The sequence below is a fragment of the Anomalospiza imberbis genome, chromosome 3, assembly GCF_031753505.1.
Source record: "Anomalospiza imberbis isolate Cuckoo-Finch-1a 21T00152 chromosome 3, ASM3175350v1, whole genome shotgun sequence".
NCBI lineage: Eukaryota > Metazoa > Chordata > Aves > Passeriformes > Viduidae > Anomalospiza > Anomalospiza imberbis.
Genome location: NC_089683.1, coordinates 66486339 through 66506028, shown reverse-complemented (window position 1 = coordinate 66506028; position 19690 = coordinate 66486339). Strand labels below are relative to the sequence as shown.

The 19690-nt window shown below is 40.9% G+C and overlaps 1 protein-coding gene across 7 annotated transcripts in view; it reads right to left on the bottom strand.

The window, feature by feature from the left end:
• Window positions 1-11997: 11997 nt before the first annotated feature.
• Window positions 11998-19690, bottom strand: part of GRM1 (glutamate metabotropic receptor 1) — a 179368-nt gene continuing 171675 nt past the window's right edge. For 2 of the 7 annotated variants that reach the window (XM_068184881.1, XM_068184882.1), the window contains exon 9: window positions 11998-15838. In XM_068184881.1, the coding sequence (XP_068040982.1) occupies window positions 15001-15838 (838 nt within the window). In that variant the 3' untranslated portion in view covers window positions 11998-15000. The remainder of the gene's footprint in view (window positions 15839-19690) is intronic. The other 5 variants (XM_068184885.1, XM_068184887.1, XM_068184884.1 and 2 more) reach the window with 3 other exon arrangements.

The following is a 19690-nucleotide window of genomic DNA, read 5'->3' as shown; positions in this document are numbered from 1 at the left end:
ACTTAACTACTTATTATAGAATTCCTCACTATCTCATCCTGAATTACAAGTGGCTGACTGGCATGGAGCTTTTAATGAAATATTTATTCAGAAGAAAAACATATTGCTTTGTTAGTTCCAGGTCCCACCTGCCTTCAATAAACCCCTGTTCTTGCTCCTAGGTTACAAAAAGAGACATTTAATAAACACTAAGAGGTGTGAAGTTTATGGTCATGACCACGTGGCCACTTGTAAAGCTCCTGGGCTTGTTGCATGTTGCTGCCAAAGACTGATTTTATTAGTTCCCATGTTTACAGTCACACTTGCTATTTAGCTTCTGTTTACCAAGAGAAGAACCATTAGAACCATGTGCTTGATGGTGTCTTTAGAACTTTAGAACTGTGCCTTTGGACAGTATCCTTTGCCAGAAATTTATGATATTCATTCCCTTTTCGGGAAAAGAGGATTTTTCAGTGATATCATAGAATGGTACTGGAAACAGGGCAGTGGTAAAAGCAACAGTTGCCTTAAGGAAAAGCTTAGCAAATAAATATTAATTAATAAATGAACTCACAGCAAGTTTCCAGAATTATTAAAAACTAATAGCTGGAAAACACGATCACCTATGTTTGCAGTCTCCCTATTAGTGTGGGAGGTAATGTGTTGTAGGGCACATTGTGCCCTAAGTTTGGAAAGAATCTGCAAGTCTTGTTGGAAGAGATGCCTCCTGTTCTCAGGCAGTAAGGCAGGAGATGTGCTTGGAGCTTGGACTTTTTATAGAATTTCACTCTGGCAAAGTTTCTGTGAACAAGGCAACAGTTACTGAAGGGATTGCCATATTCTCTGCAGGTTTCATGCTTGTGCCAGTTTGAATCATTTAATATTATTTGAATAGGTCTTTAGATGCATATTGAATATGTGTGTGTGTGTGTGTGTGTGTGTGTGTGTGTATGAAGAGATATTTTTATCTTACTGGAGATTTAATACTTTGGCAGTCAGCTCTCAAGTGCTTGGGAGCACAGCCAAGATAATTCTTTTTGAAGAAATCTTTTTGAAGTTTTTCTTTTTTGAACCGTGAAAATGCTTCATTTTTTTCATCTCAGACTTTTTAAGAGGATACTGCCAGCTTTGTCAGCCTCGCATTATGTATCACCAACCATACTATGTGAATAACCCCAGATGAAAAGAGGTCTGGCATTCAACTGCATATGTACATTGGCATCCTATGGAGAGAATGTGCTCAAGGACTCTCTATGGATGTCTGGAGCCTCAGTGCATCACTGCAATAATAAAAACCTGCCTTCTTCATGATGTTATGGGACCACAGGGTCTGATCAATGACCTTTTATGAATTCCACTGACTATGAGTGATATACCTGTATATCCCACTGACCCTGTAGGTGAGAAACATCAGTCAAAATGGATTCATACAAAAAACTCTGGTTTTCTACCTTACTTATTTATTCAGGAATAATGAGCTCTGCATTCATGGAACACAAAAATGTGACAGGTTTCTCATCTATAGGATAAAATTTGCAATTCAGAGAGAATCACAAAATGAGAGAAAATGGGAGGGAGCATCCAAGCAAATAGATGAAATCACATCTATTGTTTCTTCCTGATTACCCCCAGTACCACTTGCTGTGTACTTGGAAATTGCATAAAATCCCATTGAATTTATTTATCTATTTATTTAACTATCCTATTGGCTGATATATACATTCCTCGTAAGTTCAGGTGAGTGAGAGGGGGAAGAGATGGTCTCTTTTTAAGCTAATAGAATGTTTAATTAAAAATTTTAAAATCCCAATCTTTTTGTCCCTTACTTCTTATAGGTTGCTAAAGCTATAAGGAAATGGCCTAAGTAACCAGAGTTTACACCATTTTCTCTTTTTTCTCTCACTGTTTTTCTTCACTGAGATGCTTGTCTGTCTTAATGAACATGGTATGTCTTCCATTCCATTTTGGACCCATAGTACTATTTGATTTTTCTTTCTTTTCAGATTGCAGATTGGAAGGTTTTTTCCTTGCCATAGAGAAGTTCACTGACTTTTATTTTAGATGTGAGAAAATAAGAAGTTTGCAATACCAATTATTTTTTCATTTGTAAATGATCCATTAGAGACTATTATATCATGTTACATCTACCTGCACTAGGTAAATAGCATTCCTACCAATACTGTGGATTATGAAGTGAAATGTTAGAACTTTTTGGTGTTCTCATATGTCTGTCATTTATTTCACCAAAACAAAGACACCAGAGACCTTATGGCTCCTCTGTGGCTTGCATCATTCCTCAGCAGCTCCTGCTCCCTTCCACCAAAAGCGACTGATGAAATACCAGGGCCCCACTGCACATACAGGGAACTAAACCAAAGGGAAATGGGTGGGAATGCTGTCAGGTGGAACAGACTGGATGTGCCCATGTCTGCACATGTAACTAGCTATGGAAAAAAGGAGCTTTATCAGTCTTTGCAGAATTTTTTATATCCTTCATTTTATGTCTTGCCCATTAAGCCTGAGCATGTGACACTATTAAAAGCAACTGCGGAATCCTTCTTGCTAAATTGATAAAAACTGGCTTTATAACAGGACTGAATACAAAAACTAGCACTACTTAGCAAAGGAAGTTGCCAGATTTCTTAAATGAACTATAGAATAAGCAAAAAAAAAAAAAAGAAAAAAAAAAAAAAAGAAAAGCAAACCACCAAACACCAATTGCCTCTCACTTGATTAATTGTAGTGGCAACAAAAGCTCAAAATAGCACCATTTATATTGTCAAGTGATTCCCAGATGAATAGCTTTTCTTTCATCTTAATAACACACTGTCACAACAAACGTCAGGGGATAATGGATGCATCTAGATTTTCAACCAGAAAGACTGCTTGACAGTAGTTTGGGACTGAAAAAAATATGCCACTGAACAGGAATTAGAGCAGCAAAGGTGCTTTCCTTTACTTCTGAATTTGGCTGATGGTCTGCTCTAAGATGTGTTGCTGAGGAATGCTACTTGGCATTGCCTTAAAGCTTTAGAGCATCTCCTGCTGTAAGATTTTGCTTGAAGCTGCTTGAAACATTGTTAAAATATTTGGGCTGTGATTTTCCAGCAGTTCAACCAATCTCAAATTTTAAATGTTCAAGTGAAATACTTCCTTTTGTCACGTAAAAAAAAAGCCCAACATTTTCTTTAACAAGCACTGAAATTCAGTCTGAATTTACTGTGGGGATTGGCCTGTGCTGTGTCTGCCAGAGGGATATGAGGTGCTTGACATGGAGACTGGGAGCTTCTCCCTGGAGCAGAGAAGTTCTAGGAGATCAGTGGGGAAGCAGACACACCTGACACAAAGATCACTCCTCCCAGGGTGAGCCAGAGATCCCAACACATGATGCAAACTCCTGGTGGGGGCAAAAGCACCCCACCATCCTGTAAAGCTGGGCTGTGGTGAGGGTGAGGATCCCTTGTCACCACTCAGGTACTGCAAGGACTGAACAATGAACAAACACAGCCCAAACCATGAGCAGCAGCCATGAGGCTGGAGCTGCTCTGCTGCTGAGTGCAAACCCAGGCCATGTCACAGCTTGAAAAAGATGGTCAATTCTCCCCATATGAGTAGTACTAACATGCTTAAAAAGCAAAACCTTGTTTTGTTCCTTTGGTATAGACGAGTAAAGACAGCTTTTAAAGATGGGAGCAAACACCATTTTCCTATGGGCTGTTTTTCTATTCAGTAACAGGATGAACTTGTTTGAGGAATGAATCAGGTTAATGTAGTAAATGAAAATTATGTGGTAAGTAAAAATCATGTAGTAAATGAAGAGGGGAATTGAAAGACATCAGACAACTGTCTTTCATCAACTTAAAACATTAGGCTCTGTTTCCATCTCTGGGCAGCCATATGTGGTACCAAAGTAGCAAAGCTGTGATCTTATTTATGACTTCTTTAGTATATTATAATATTATGTAAATTGAAGCAGCTTGGCCAAAATGAGGACCCACAGTTAATGGTGTGACCCTTCTCTCTCTGTGTCAGTTTTATATGCATCTTTGTGTGACTAAGCCCCATGTCTCACAGGAGAGTTATAGCATGAAATTAGTTTGATTATTTGAAAGAATTTGAATGAAGAAAGCTTGGACATCTTCTCATCAGTGGAAACCAACAAAGCGTTGGGAAGCTGCTCACTATCTGAGCACATTCCCTGCACTGCAAGAGACAGAGAGCTCCTGTAAATGGCAGGTTATGTGGTGACAAAACTGAAGACTTTGACCTAAGGAATGTCAAAAAAGAAATCTGAACTACAGATGAATAATCAGTCTTACTTTGGGCATGCCCTATTCCAGAATTCTAGTTCTGGGGCTAGATCATACCAAGGGGCATTAGTGTAGGTTTTGATGTTCAAGATGAGTATTGCTAAATAATCATAGGTAGAAAGAGAATAATCTCTTCTCTTTTTGCTCAGTGCCACCAGTCCTCATTTGTGCTACAGGATCCTTGCCTTGGAGCAATAGTTTGTAATATTTTTGCTGAAGAGTACCTAAAACCATTAGAAGTGAGACCAACAGGTCACATTTTATGTATATGTGCTTAATATCTGTAGCTGCCATTAATTTCAGGAGAAGACAAGAACTGAAGCAGGCTATTTTTTTTTTTTTTTAATGTCAAAATAAGAACTTAGTGCTTAGCTTTAGGAAAATATTTGCAAATGTTGGTGTTAGTGTACGATGTGTCAGCCTCCTCACCTGCCAAATGGGGAGGACAGTGCTACATCCCACACAAACACGCTACATTACAGACAGACTGAATCCATAGCTATTTATGCTCTGTAAAGCTCTAGGAAAGGAGTGCTCATTGCCTTCCAGATGCCTTTGAAGAGTTGGAGTGTCTTGTACCAGGATGAATATCAGAGGAAGAAAGGACTTGGGGCTAAGCTGGTTAAGTGTAAACACATATTCTGTAAGATGCCATGCCATCAGGTTAAAAAATCTCAGAGGCAATTGTGACAGAAAATGAGAGTTTCATGAGGCTTAAATCTCTCTTGACTAACTTCAGTGTTTCAGTAAGCATGAGAAGGTAAATTTTTTTAGTCCCTGTTTTCCAATTAATATTCTGTTTATTGACAATTGAAAGGTGGACTCATGTCTCTTAATTATTGGATTAAAACAGTAAGTACCTTTTTACCATGGCTTGATGTGATTGTGAATGATGTAGACAAATGTAGTTCAATCTTTTTGCAAAGACATGGTGCAAAGTATAATTTCTTCATGATTTTATGTAGGACTTTCCTCTCAAAATAAAGGAAGTCCCCAGCCTTCTGCTGAGGACTCTTTTTCTTTGTCTTAACCTTGATAACCGCATGTTATCCACTCATGGCAGGTATGAGTTCCCTGCAAGAGACAGAGCTTTTAGAAGGTTAGCAAAACTGGCCTGACCGGATGACTAGCATCAGGCTTTAGCTGAACACAACATGTGTTAGGCAGCATGGAAGGCCTGCATACTGAATCTTTACATGTAGTTGCTTTTGTAGAGAAGAAAACATGACCAAGTGCCTTCAGAAAAATACTCATAATTGGAGAATCCTCTCCCTTTTCTTCTCTAGATCAGGTAGGACGTAACGTGCCCCCCAGCTGATGTGATACAATTTCTATATGTACTCAGGGGTTTGCAGGAGGCTTATTTTTTACACTATGGTAAACTAAATAATAAAATTAATATTTCACTGCTTGAGTGACCCTTTCCTGGTAGGAAATGATACAAGTTTCCTTTGAGTTATTCAATGGATGCAGTTATATTTTCAAATATGGATTAAAGAAGAAAAAGACATTTTACCACTATGTCCTGTAACTTTTGTATTAGAAGCTGGACCCTTATTCCTCTGTCTTGGTCATTTGACATTAACCATCCTTCTGATGGTTAAAGTACCACTTAAATTTTTTTTTAAAGGGTTCAGATTTACTCAGAAAAGCAGAAGATGGAGAAATTCTTGTCATGGTGTTACTACAACAGGACTATGAGTCTTTTCATTTCTTGATACTCTGCTAAGAATTACTCCTAGCCTTTGGCTGGACCAAGCCTAATGCAGTAGTAGAAGAATAACTTGTAACATCTCAGCTATTAAGTCCAGTGGCTTTTTTAAGAATTAGATCTTCTTGCTGACAGGTGCACTTGCTGCCTAATGGGGCTCCTTCTCTTCTGTGTTTTTCTTCTGTTGTCTCTACCACTGTGACAGTAAAAACTTAGAGAGAATCCCCAGCTGAAAGGGATGTCTGAACTTGGCCCAATAAGGAGAAAGACATAAAAGTCTAATGGACAGCATGCACCACTTCTCTCATCCAGCCCAATCAGAACTCCGGATTTTCATGATTTAACCAGGATTTCATGGACATCAGAGTGAAACTACTCACAGAGGCCTTTCATGCAGCTCCTCTCCCTTTGTTTATATCATTGTGTGCTGTGTGTATACCCACATGGTTGGGTATTAGCACCATTGCTCTCCCTTCCCAGCCAGGACAGGGACAGCAGACCACCCCCTGACTCCTGTGCCCACAGGGACAAACACGGGTTCCCATTTCAGCTTGCATTTTGCTTAGAAGCCAGATGAAAATGCATTGGCAGAGACCTCTGAAGAAAGCAAACAAAACAGCCAGTCATGCAGCTCCCTGCAGGCATCTTCCCCTGTGGAAGGAGAGAAACAAGTGTGAAGAGCCAGGGCTGGAGCTCAGGAGGGTCTGAAGGTGAAGGAAGACTGAGGCTTGGTGGGCTGAAGGCTGTCCCAGACACAGCAGGAAGAAGCCCTACACTCACACAGACTCTATGGCCTGAGTCCCTCGGAGGAGGGTGTCAAGGGGGAACTTCCCATCCTTACCCTTTTCAAAGCTCTTTGTCCCAAACTGGTCACACACAGATCTTGATTGCTTTGGTGAACAGCACCTGTGAAATTCCCTGTGGTCTCAAAGAGCCTGAGAGGGCTCTATCTGCCCTGTCATCCTCAGCCAGTGTGACAGTGTGAGCACCTTGTCTCCTGTGCACTTAGGGGACTCTCCTGTGCGACATGCCTGGCCTCTGTAAATCAGTGTTCCCTGCCTTTAGCTACCAAGAGGGCTTTGCACAGAAAGTGTCTGTCTCCCCTGTTTCTTCAGTCAGGCTTGCTCCTTTGTGTCACAGGTGACAAGCTATTTGTGACAGGAAAATGGAGTACATAGGTAAGGGAAAGTCCTAGCAACTGAGCAAGTAAATACTGCTTGCTGTGGTGTTTTTGCCAGCTGTGTGTTGTTCATGCCACTGTGAACAGAGGTGCTGAGGCTCAGAGATCTTTAGATGTGGAAGGGAAACACAAACAACACAAATGTCTAAAAGCAGGACACTGTACAAGAAAGCTTTTGCTGCCCGGGTCCTGATCCTGCGCCAGCACTGCCCCATGCCCAGCCTGTCATGGGCAGGGTATGCCTCACATTGAAGCTGATGACACCTATCTTAAAAAACAGCATTAAGGGGAGAAAGGCTTGGAATGTTTTTAAGTGGTGGGGAAAGGTCTGTGCACATGAACCACTGAAGATGATGATATCTATCTTAAACAAACAACCCAGCACTAAGGAGGAAAAGGCTCTGAGTGTTTTGCAAATGGTGGTATTGCAATGTGACAACACAGCATTATTCTGGAGCTGAGACTCAAAGCCTGGATCTTGCTGGGAAAATTAGTTCTTCTTAGACCTGCCAGCATTTCTGTCCTCCTGAGGGTTAACTATGTTGTGGACTGTGGTCTTATTTGATGATTTTTATGGCTGCAGCATCTAAGTTTGCCCCAGCTGATGTGACTGTTGTGCCTTCTCTGGCTCTTCTGTGTGATCCATTTATTCCATGAGCTTTTACAGACATCACAAATCTTCCTTTAACACTGATCATGAGGTAACCAGAAATAAGGAAAATGAGGAATCAAAGACAAAACTGTTGAATTGTATGGTGCCACTTCCACAGCTATGGCATGTATGCTATAAAAAGAGGCTGAGCAAGAATGAGCAGGAGTAAACTGGCATTGAAATCAAGGTGAGAAAGAGAGTAAAAGGGCTGTGAAAATCTTCTTTTATTTATACACCCTTCTGTGTCCATGCCTGAGTTGGAAGGAAAGACTGGCTGAGTTTTTAAACACATCTAAAGGATTTCTATTCCCAGTTTTCACTTGTGTTTATTGTAAATTGGAACCCAGCTCCCTTATGCAGCTTTGAAATACCCTTGGGTAGATGAACATCCCAAAGTCATTAAAAGAATCAAGAGCTGAGCTGGGGACAGAGCTGAGGGCCAGGCTGTGATGCACCAAGTTCATGCCCAACAGTGTGACTTGTGCCAGACTGCCCTGGATGAGCACTGGATATGCACGTCTGGGTAAATCCTGATGTCAGGGACAACAGGAGGGCAAAACTTTCTCATTTTCTTGTTTTTAAAGCCCACAACCATATTACCCAAGCACAAACATCACATTGGAGGGCGGGGCATGCAGCATAGCCACCTCTCAAAAAAGGAATGGAACTGAGAAGGAAAATCTCTTGGCACTGTTGGGAAGCTGCAGCCTGACAGGCACTTTCCTCTGCAATTGTGCAAAGGCTGGTGCAAAGGCATTGCATCAAATGATAAGAATAATGAGCAACAGCAGCCTCAAAAACAGAGATAAGAACAACATCCTCACAACTGCAAAATGGAGCTTGAGGTGGGAAATTAATCTTGAAGAAACTCAAAAGTTAACAGCACAGGTACTCAGCCAGCTTGTCAAGGAAAATGACATAATTCAGGACTTAACGCTGATTCACACACATTGAGGATCTTGGCACTCAGAGGCTTCAGTTTCTAAATTAGCATCACACAGATGCCCATGAAAATCCTGGCACAGTTAATAACCTTGCTAAGTATTCTAGGCATTATTTTTAAGCAGAAAAGAAAAAACATCAATCCAACTCCCCCCCCCCAAAAAAGAAAAAAAAACAGCAAAAAATCGGAATAATTACCAAAGTGCCTGCCAAATTAAAATATAGTTTAATTGTTCTGTTTAAGTTTTCAAACAAAACATGTATAACACATCCCAGGAAAACACATTCATTCTTGCTTCTTTCCACAAATAAAGATACATTGATTTGTTAGTGCATTTTCAAGTATAAAAGATATATTAAAAAACTCCTATACCATACATTTTTGAAAATATTACTCAGATTCAGCTTCCATGAGAGACATCGCTCCCAGTGGTGGTATTTAAGCATTTTGCCTTTATAATTTTGCATTTTGTCCATTTAATTGTTATCTAACAAGAGTAGCTAAAGAATGAAGGGCCAATTCCTTATGTCTGTTGACATGCAAATCACAGGAACTGTCAGGACTTTGTCAGAAGCCATAAGGGATACACTGCTGGCTCCATGGCACAGTCCTGCCTGCCTGTCTTGTAAGAGAGATAAAGGCAAGTTGTTGTCTTTCTTTTGCTCTTTCTCTTTCCCTGTGTCATTGAGAACAGTGAAGGCCACAGCAAGCCCTCAGTGCCACTCAGACCTCTGAGTGCCAGCAGCTCAGGGAGCAACAGCGTGAAGCTCCCACCAAGAACCTGCTCGGGGCTGTACGTGCACCAGTGACATTGGGCAGTGTGGGCTGCTGGGCACCCGGAGGGCAATGGACCATTGCACCCTGGATTATGGCTGTAGGACTGACAGTCTATTTGGCTGTGGGGGACATCTCACCACGGGCTGTTGGAGGCAGCTGGGGAAACAGCTCCTTTTAAACTATTGACTTATTCTGAGGCATTCCACAGCATTGAAATTCCCCGTCTCTAGGTGACGTTTGCAAGGAAAATACACTTTTGGTGCATTGCAAAGACACCCTGTGTTAGGAAAATAGGGAGCTGACCAGAGAGACTCGCCTGCCCTGAGCCAGTCCTCCAGGCACACCATCTTTCTAGGAGGGAGGTCTTGCAGATCTGTTCCTGGTTCAGCCTCAGAGCAGCACGGGGAAGTAGGAGTCCCACACACCATACCGTCGAGTAGGTGGGGGAATGGATCTCATGCCACCTACACATTGCATGGTGTGCAATAAATAAAGTGGGTGGATTAAATGTCATAGATACATACCACTCCTAAACTCTTATCTGTCTGCACTGCTATCTGTGCCAGCTGCTTCTCCACCTACCTAGAGGCCTTTTGGTTATGGAAACCCACAACTCACAACGATATTTTACTTCTGTAGAGATACATTGCTTACGCCCACAGTGAAACCAAGTAGAAAACAAATGCTCTTACTTGGTACCAAAGAGTGACCTGCTTTCTTGGGGGAGCAGTCCCGTTTGTGTGATTTACTGAGATCTGGAAGTTGAATTAAAGACAAATAATAACTTGCTTGTTTTTTTAGCAGGATACAATTTACCTGTAGCACTGGAAATCGCAACCAGTCACTCCTGCTCTCCTCTACTGTCTCTGCTTGGGAGCTTGCAGAGTTTGCCAAAATGTGAGTCCAGGTCCAGATATGGGGCCTGTGGTAGTACCGTGCACTTGGCAGCATGTCATTCCTTATCTTCTTTTTTGCTAATATCCCTGTTGGGAATCTTACACAGATAAAAATAGGCTACAGTGTCTGCTTCTCCTTCCCAATGATTTGCAGACAGATACTTGCCAAGTGTCTAGTGACTCATTTATTTGGGAAAAAAAGAAAAAAAAAAACGACCACAACAATGCAATCTGCAAACCCACACTTTTCCCACTCCCATATAAGAAGCATTTTTAACAGTCACTCAAACCTTGTGTAGGACAGATATTAGCAACCTGCTCCCTTTTTTTTTGTCTAAAGAGTGATGAATACAAGCCCAGGAGCCAAATTTCCACTGCCTTTTTCTTGTGGTAGCCACTTAGTCCATGCAAAGTGTACCTGACACCAGTCTGGAGACCCAGGTAATAAGCAGAAGTTGGGTGGAGAGGCATGGGCTGGTCTGGTGGAGCTGCCAACACTCTGTCCTTGACAGAAGGATGAAGACTAAATCCCAAGTGTGCTTTGCTGCTCTGTGGTTCTGGTCCAGCCATCCATTTACCCAGTGAAAAATTACTTTAGATGTTTATTTCAGCAGTTTGTGCAACGTTGCACTGGGTGTTCTGGCGGTGAGTAAGTGCTGTGTTTCTCTGAGGATGTTTTTTTGATTGAATACACTTGGTCAGGAGAATTTTTACTAAGACATAGACAGAAAAGATTTTGAAAACAAAAATAAAAAGGGATAAGAAAAAAGAAAACTTCTATGAACAAAGAGACCAAACTTTTGGCACTTACCACAGAATGAAATGTCAGTGTCTGTACTCCTGCATTGCAGTAGTTGTAGGTGGACTGACTCCTCAGACATGGGCTCTTGCAAGGCCAGATCCAAACAAAGGAGCCACAAGCCTATTCATAAGTGTAAAGATTTAAAAAATTCTAGATTTTCTATGTTTAGTGCCACTTGTTTCTGAAAATCCCGGGAGCACTCCAAAAAAGCATCTTGTTGAGGCACAGAGCAGTTCAGGAGACACCAAAAAGCCACAGTGTTTGTGAGTTGCAGAGCAGAAGTCAGGAGTCCCAGTACTTTGCTGTATCTAGAAGCAGTAAAGGTAGGACACAAAAATGCCAGGGTGGAACAATGGCTATCATTTATAGCTGTCAAGAAAGCATATTGCAATTTCCCTGATGGGAGAAGCAGACATCTCAATTTTCAGAGAAGGGCTGGTGTTTTCCCATGTCCTTGGGAAGCAAAATTTCCTGTCATTTCCCATTGAATTCTCTTCTACAACCTGTCTGCCTGAATACATAGTTACAGGGCTTCTGAATTTTATTAAGAAGCCAAAAAGCTGGGTTTTTTTACCTAAGCAAAATTCCTCCAACCCTCCATCATCTCACCTTCATGACACAATTTAATCAATACCTACCTCCATTTAAATATCCCACCATCTCTTATTCATGATGCTGAAAAGCCCTGGAACAATTAATACATGACTATTTCCTATTCAAGAAACAAAAAAAAAATAAATTGTGGCATTCTATTTTTAAATAATAAATAGAAAATATTTATTTTACAGCATTTTCAAGATCATTTTGACAAAAAGGCAGTTTTCATCAAGCATCTGACAGACCAAAAGAAAGAACTTCTACAGAAAGCTTCATAGCTCATACAGCTGCATACACAAGGTGAGTTCTTGCTCTTTAGATATATTTACGTATGTGTATGTTTCCAGTTTTAACAATTACAAACTAAAAGCTAATATACTGAATTTCAAGAAAACTCCTACTCATGATAGAATTACATTGCAGTAATAAAATCAGTGCTTAATATGTTCAAAACAGACAGATATGAAAACAGTATATTACCTTGCCACATTGCCATCTCCTCGTCTATACAAATCTGCTATATTTCTTTTTCTTATCTCTCTCAGATCTTCAAAGTCTGGCTTCTTAGTATCAGCTCTGTGCTACTGACAATGTATGTTTTTGGAAACAGCTTAGCAGATCTTATAATAAAATTATTAGAAGATAGAATTCATTGCCAGTGCAGTGATCAGCAAAGAAGATATGGCATTTTTCTCGCTGCTTTAAGGACTAATCAGCACTTTAAATAAAAAAAAAAAAACAGCAACAAAAAATATCCCCCTGAAAGCCCCAAACAGAACAAATATTCAACCAACTAAACCTAAGGTATCTTCAATTCATTACAGAGACATCAATATACTGACAAAAACATGTCTTTGGGCAAAGTCATTTCATGCTTTCCACATCAGGACAATGATAGCAATTGGCCATAAGTAATATATTATATTATATATTATAATATAATATATTATATATATTATAATATTCCCAAACATTGTGAAAACTGGATGAGAAAAAAAGTCTCTCTCTGGTTTTGAATATGAGCCAAACCTTCCAATACCAATACTGCATAAGTAGGGATAAATTATGAGATTTGTATCTTCAGAGAAGAACTGATAACAAGCAGGACTTCTTAAAATTCAAGTGAAAAGAAAGAAAAATAGTAGAATTATGATTAATTCGGAAAAACTCTAGTAGAATAGTCAAAAGAAGCATGGTTAAAATCAGGGTTTGCAACTATATTAACAGGAAGAGGTTCCTTTAAAATATTTTTAAAATAAACTGTGGAATTTTGGGACAGATCGTCATCCTCAGCTGAATTCAGTAGCACAAGCAAAGACCATAGCAGCTAAAATCCTGATCTATGTATAATAAGCACATTTATAAATAGGGTAATCATCATTATAATTAAGTTCAGGCTACAGCAATTAGACCTGGACTTTTATCGTGCCAGTCATTAGGGAGCTTTGGATTAGGCCCATCTCTAGGAAACACATGAAAGATAGAGGAGGAGGAGGAGGAATAAATGACAGAACTACAACTGCCTGGAAGTGACCTTTAAGCTGTATTGTATATTAAATACAAGAAGTAAAAGCATAAGGAAAGAACATGCAACTAAACATCATAAAGGGTTTAAAAGAACTGTCAATAGCAACACCTGGGAATTTATGCACACATTAAGCACTGATGAAATTTCCTGTCCTGACATGATTTTATTTTAAATTATCTGAAGCAGTGAAATAGTTGTATTACTTTTCCTGTCTCTCACCTGCAAGAGTTCTAAAACAGACCTTTTTTTTTTTTTTTTTTTTTTTTCTTCTGGTTAGCCACACTTACTGCAAAACATGTAAAATAACAAGTTCTCAATGCACTGGTTATTAATATAATATGTCTACTTCATAAAATATCTGCAAAACAAAGCACCCTATTATAAGGGTAACGACTGTCTCAGCTTGTATATGAAAAAAAAGGATGTGTTAGCACAGCATACAAACCTTCAAAGATCTATTGAATATTTGTACCAACGTGATATAAAAACATGATTTAAACATAAAAATATTCATAGTATATAAGACAATCTTCCAGTGGTAGTTATTGGACATTACTCTGCACACACACCGTACCCATGCATACAGATACACAAACATACGCTCACCCTCTTGCCTGGAGGCTCCGTAACCCCCAGTGTGGAATTGCCTTTCTTCCAGACTAACAGTTGTTGCTCTAAGTAAACAGCTATTTCTCAATGCATTTGATTCCAAAGTAACACAAAGGAATGATGCAATGGCATGGCAAAATACGTTATTTTATGAAAAGATAGTCAATGAATATTGTTCTGCTACAGGAAATGTTGTGTAACAGTTTCGCCACATGGTTTTCAACCTTATACAAAAGGGCAGTTTTTCTAAGTCCTTATCATATTACAAGTAGTATGGCAAGGCTTTCTTCAGAAACCTCTTGAGTCTTAACTTGATCATATTTCTTGCTCTGTTCACAATCAACATTAAAAGAAGCCCAAATCCCCCAAAATGCAGCCTAGTATGAAGAAGAAATCTTTCAGATAGGAGTCAGTAAGAGCCATGTGCTTTCACATTATGTCATCTCCTCTCCCCAAAATAAAGTTCCACAGTTATGCCACCTGTAGAAACCAGGAAAAAAATGTTTATGCATATATGTCTTATATACAAGTAGCTTTGTTCCCCTGCACCACACTCTGCCCTTCCAGCTCTTGGGTGTGTTACTCCCATAGCAGACAGACAGCAGTCATGAGGTGTGCTAATGACTTCTCCAGGTCACACTTCCCAGAGTCCTTTTAAAGCATTGCCAAGAGTGGGTGTGACTAAGTTTGATTATATTTTTTTTCCTGCGTGTTTATTCTTTTTTTTTTTTTTGCTATAGAAGATGTTCCTTTAGTTTGTGCTTTGTTATGGTTTCCTAACGTTTTCCCAAAGTACAGTATTTTTATTTTTAACAGATAGAGAATCTTGAGCCCTCAGAATGGATTTTTTATTTTCTTTTTGTTTCATTTTAGTTATTTAAGTGCAGGATGAAATTTTTGCCCTGTCATTTGTCACTGTTCTCTGCTCTCTCTCCCACGGCCCTGGGAGGCTTGTCTCCACAAGTCCTCCCAGTGGGCAGCTGCCGAAGTCCTTCCCATCTTGTCTCTTGCAGCATCTACAGGGTGGACGAGCTTTGCTTATAATCCCTCAGGATGACAGAGGCATAGGTCACATCTGGGGGTGTGCAGAGTACTGACTCCGACACAGGGGAGCTGGGCACCGAGCTGCCCGAAGCCACTGAATCCCGGAAAGGGGACGGGGGCGTCAGCGCCGGAGAGTCTTCTAGAGTCAGTTTGCTGGTTGCTGGCTCCTCATCCTCCTCCTCCTCCTCTGTGCTCTTTTCATACACATATCCCTGAATGAGCTTCACCTTCTCACTCTCGGCTTCCTCAGCCGGGGGAGACAGGGGCTCCTCGCTGAAGGCAGCCACCTGGAAAGGCTGCAGGGGCTGCTGCTGGGGTGGTGGGGGTGGGCAGGGGGGCCGCACGCCATTCCCTGAGCCGGGAGTGGGGAGGACAGTGTTGAAGTCGGGGATGCCGGTGGCAAACTTGTTGACCACTCCTTGCAGCTGGTCCATGAGAGACTGTGGCTGCAGGGGCAGGGTCTTGGGGGACTGCTCAGACAAGAAGAGTTGGGTTTCCTCCACCGTGGCCTGCAGTGGGGGGGTCGTTGCCACCCGCCTGTGCACCACCATGGAAGGACTGCTGGACTGGTTGAGGTGAATGGGTTCTCTGTCTTCTTCCTCCACCACATTGTACAGAGTCTTAGTGCTGATGTCAGTAAAAGTCAGACTTTGGCCGTGGTAGTCTTTAGTGAGGGGTTTGATCACCGCTGTCTGATTGCACCCTGTCTCCTGGTTCTTCACATGCACTGAGAGTCTGTGCCACGTATGTTCCCCCTTTGGATCTTGTCTTCCACCTGGTTCAGACCATGACACAGACTTTCCATTAGAACTATGAATAAAATAAAGATGGTTTATTTGCATTTACATTACGAAGACACAGGCAGTATAACAAACAACACTACAAAAATACTGATTGTTTTGCCTCATTAGTAAGCCTCCCCCCTCGAGTTTTTCATGTCCTCCCAGAAATACTACATGAGAAAACAACACTATGATTTTCATCCAAAAGTGATGTTGGTTATCCATCCTACAGCCAACCTGGAAAGGCTAGCTTACGGGAAGGGCTATGGGAGAGACATCTGTGGTTTGGGGACTTGAGCTGTCATTTAGTATCTAGGTTTGCTCACCATTTTGCAGGGGGGAAGAAAAAAACACAGGAAAAGATTTAATTAAGCCTGATTTGCAGTTCATAGGAAATATTTTCAAGCTGTTGGAAGAAAAACAATCCACAGTCATAGCCTTTGGCAAACTGGGTAGAGAGATAAATTGTTGCTAACCCCTATTTCCCTTTTATTCCCTTTTCCCCTTAGAAACAGATTAGCTAACAGAGAAATGAATGACTCCCAGGGCCTCCATCAGGTGGGAGGTAAATGCACTTCTTCCCGAGTGACTGTTATTTACAAACCAAGCTAAAATTCTGGGACATAAAACAGTTGGTTTGTGTGGGAGGAGGAACAAGCAGCAGCACGACCATAGTGAGTCAAACCCTCTGACTCCTCATACGGACTGGGTCCCACCAAAACGCTGGGCGGTTTGGCCGAGTGAGGATCTGAGGGTCAGGTCCGACTCTGACGAGCTGTACGGTTTTGCATTTCCCTGTACCCTTGAAGGGAGCAGCACTCAAAGCTGAGTGGCAGCTTGTGAGCAGCTGGTGGGACAGGGAGCTGAGCATTGCTTTAGAGAACCAAGCAACTGTTTAATTACAGGTCAGGCAGTAGAGATGGTTCACAAATTCTAAAATACATCATCTGGGTGAAAACCAGAGACAGAGAGAAATTCTGAGATGATTTATTCAAAGCAGCCTTATTTCAGGGTTTTATCCCTCAGGGACCAGAAGCAAACAAAGGATTATATTTCAGACCCTGAGACTGCTGTGCAGATGGGAGACAAAGTGAGTGGGAGGCTGGCACAGCAGCTTCACCTCCTGCTACTGCACACACCAGAGGAGATTGCTTCCCCTACAGTATTGCAGTATTGTTCTAAGCATTTTGGTTTCCTTGCTCATATTCTCATGGTTTTCTCTTTCAAGAAGTAAATAATTGCCACTTGAATTTTTTAAAAAAAACCCATATTGACTGACTTTGTCATAGCTGGAAGAGACTGGTACAAAACATATAGTGTTGTAAATCTGTCAAAACAGAAAAGAATATACATGACAATGTGTCATTTTTCTGTCAAGAAGTAAGTACTCCTGGAGGAAAAAAAAGGATTTTAGGTGGATCCAAGCTGGGAAGCTCATCTCCAACTCCAGACTCCAAATGCTGGACCTGTGACTCACCACCTCTGTGGGAACTGGGGCACATGAAAGGACCAATCTAAAAAATTCATAACTTCCCAAAGCATGTAGTTGGTAGGACCTGGAGCTGTTTTGATTTAGAGCTTTAGCCTAAGAGATAAGAAAGCCACGTTCCCAACTGAAGAAGGAAACCTCTATATTCTAGTGATCAATGAAAAGATAAGAATGAAGGTTTAAAACCATTCCTGTTTTGATCAAATGATCTATGGTATGACTTTTTTTTTTAATGTGCTATAAAGATAAGCAAATGAGTGTAACTCTTGGGTGTGAAAGATTTTTAAAGTAATGTTTAACATGCCAAGAACTGCAAACTCTTCACACAGAAACACATTTGGTCTACTTTAACTTCAAAACAAGTCTCTTCTTGTAGAGAGGAAAATAAATCAAGTGCTCTCGTATTTTGCTGATGCTGTAGCTTACACTTACTGCAAAGAGCTTTTCTAAAAAAATGTTATGATTATCTGCTGCCTTTTGTGCTAAGTCCACTTCTGCATGATTTCTTCATATCTAGTTCTGGTGTCCCCTCACTTTTGAATCCCTCCTCACACCATCTGTTTTTTCTCTATCTCATTTTATTTCCAAGATTTTGTATTTTACATCAAAGGCAAGCACAGCTATTTTAAGGAGCTCACTACCTCTCTCTTCCAAGACTTGCTCCTATTTAGTTCATTTCCCTCTCCCTCACTCTCAAATTCTGCTCCTACTTCTTTCTTCTGTAGCACTCTCCATAGTCTCAAGTTAATGGCCATGCTTAAACTGTGCTGGGACTGCAACGTCCAAATGTAAGCAAACTATTTCATCAGGATTTGTCTGGTAGCAACTTGCTCCTCAGGGAGAGCTGGTCCTGCTTGCTTCTGCTTGCCAGTCCTTACTGCTCATGGCTCCAATGGCCTCATGACAAAAAGCTCTAGGGCTGCAGTGGCTCTCTGTGGGATTTGACAAGATCCGTGGATGATTTGCCTCAGATTATTGTTCCAGCTCTTTCCCTCTACTTGCTCTTCTTGCTATGTCCAGGCATGCCTGTTAATGAGTCACATTTTGAGATGGAGTCCCAAGACTGTCATGGAAATACCTGGGCTCTGTCTTGCTGGATGGCTGGCAGAGGGTCGCACCAAGTTTGACATTTTCAGGAAGAATTCATCATTGCAATGAAAGAAGAACCCTTGCTAGAACAAAGAGCAGTCATCTTGAATATCATTAATTGACATTTAGACAAAAAGCAAAGATGAGTCTGGAAAAGCTCAGACCTGAACTGAGTCTCAGTGAGAGAAGGAGTTGTCTCACTTGCTCAAAGCAACGATGACAATCCTGACTGTGTGCTCACCACTCGCTAAGTGATTGCCATCTTCTCTTTTGAATGAAACATCCATTGCAGAAGGTCAAGATCAAAATAATCTGCCTGGGGTAATGGGAGAAGGGATGGTTTTCCACACAAAGGCGAGAGAGGGTACCAAGCCAGGTCACAGTTGGGGTATTGAAAACCTGATGTTCAGTTGCACAGCAACAAGATGACACCAAGTGGTTGTTTCTTCATTTTATCAGTAGGATGATTACCCAGTTCATGTTCACCATGTGCTTATTTATCTTCCCTAACTCTGTCCTTTCTCCTGTCAATTTCTCATAGGATTTAGACTTCACACTTTCTGCACAGAAGTGAGCTTCTTGGGGTCTCAAGGAATCGTAAGGTTTGTACTTGCGTATACTCAGTGTAACACTCCACGTACTATTTCTCCAAATCCTCCCATCTAGTCCATATATTCAGGCAGATGTCTGTATATCCCATCAGCACATAGGGTGGGTTTGCTTTTGCTTATAGGCAAGAACATACTTTGAATTTAGATGCTTTTTCTCAATTTTCTCCACAGCTTTAACTATGTGTTTTGTATTTTAGAGGAAATAGAAGTAAATATATTTTTGGTGTGAGTTTTTATTAGTTTCATGAGCAGAGTTTTTGCTATTTTTGGAAATTCAAAATTCTGCTTCTAATACATGCATTGATCTTTGTAACATACTCTCTGCATGACTCTGGGGAACTTTCAGCTTGTTTTCTTTATTATAGACACTAAACAAGATGGAAAAAAAATTCAGATCCTAATAGTTACTTCCTGAAATTCTTTAAAAGAACTGATGCTCCCAAGTCTGAGGCTATGGTTCAAAATGGTTCAAAATGCCTGCCCAACAGTAGGACATGCCTATAATTTTTTAGCTCACTGTTCATTGTTAATTATCTCCAGATGACCAAAATCTGGTCCCTCCTTGTGACCACAACTTCCCCAGACCCAACTCCAGTTTCAGGCCAAGAACAGAGTCCTGCTCTTGCCAGTTCCAGGAGGATCTGACCTTACTGGCTTCCTTGGAGGAGTGTCAAGTCTGAGTACTCCACAA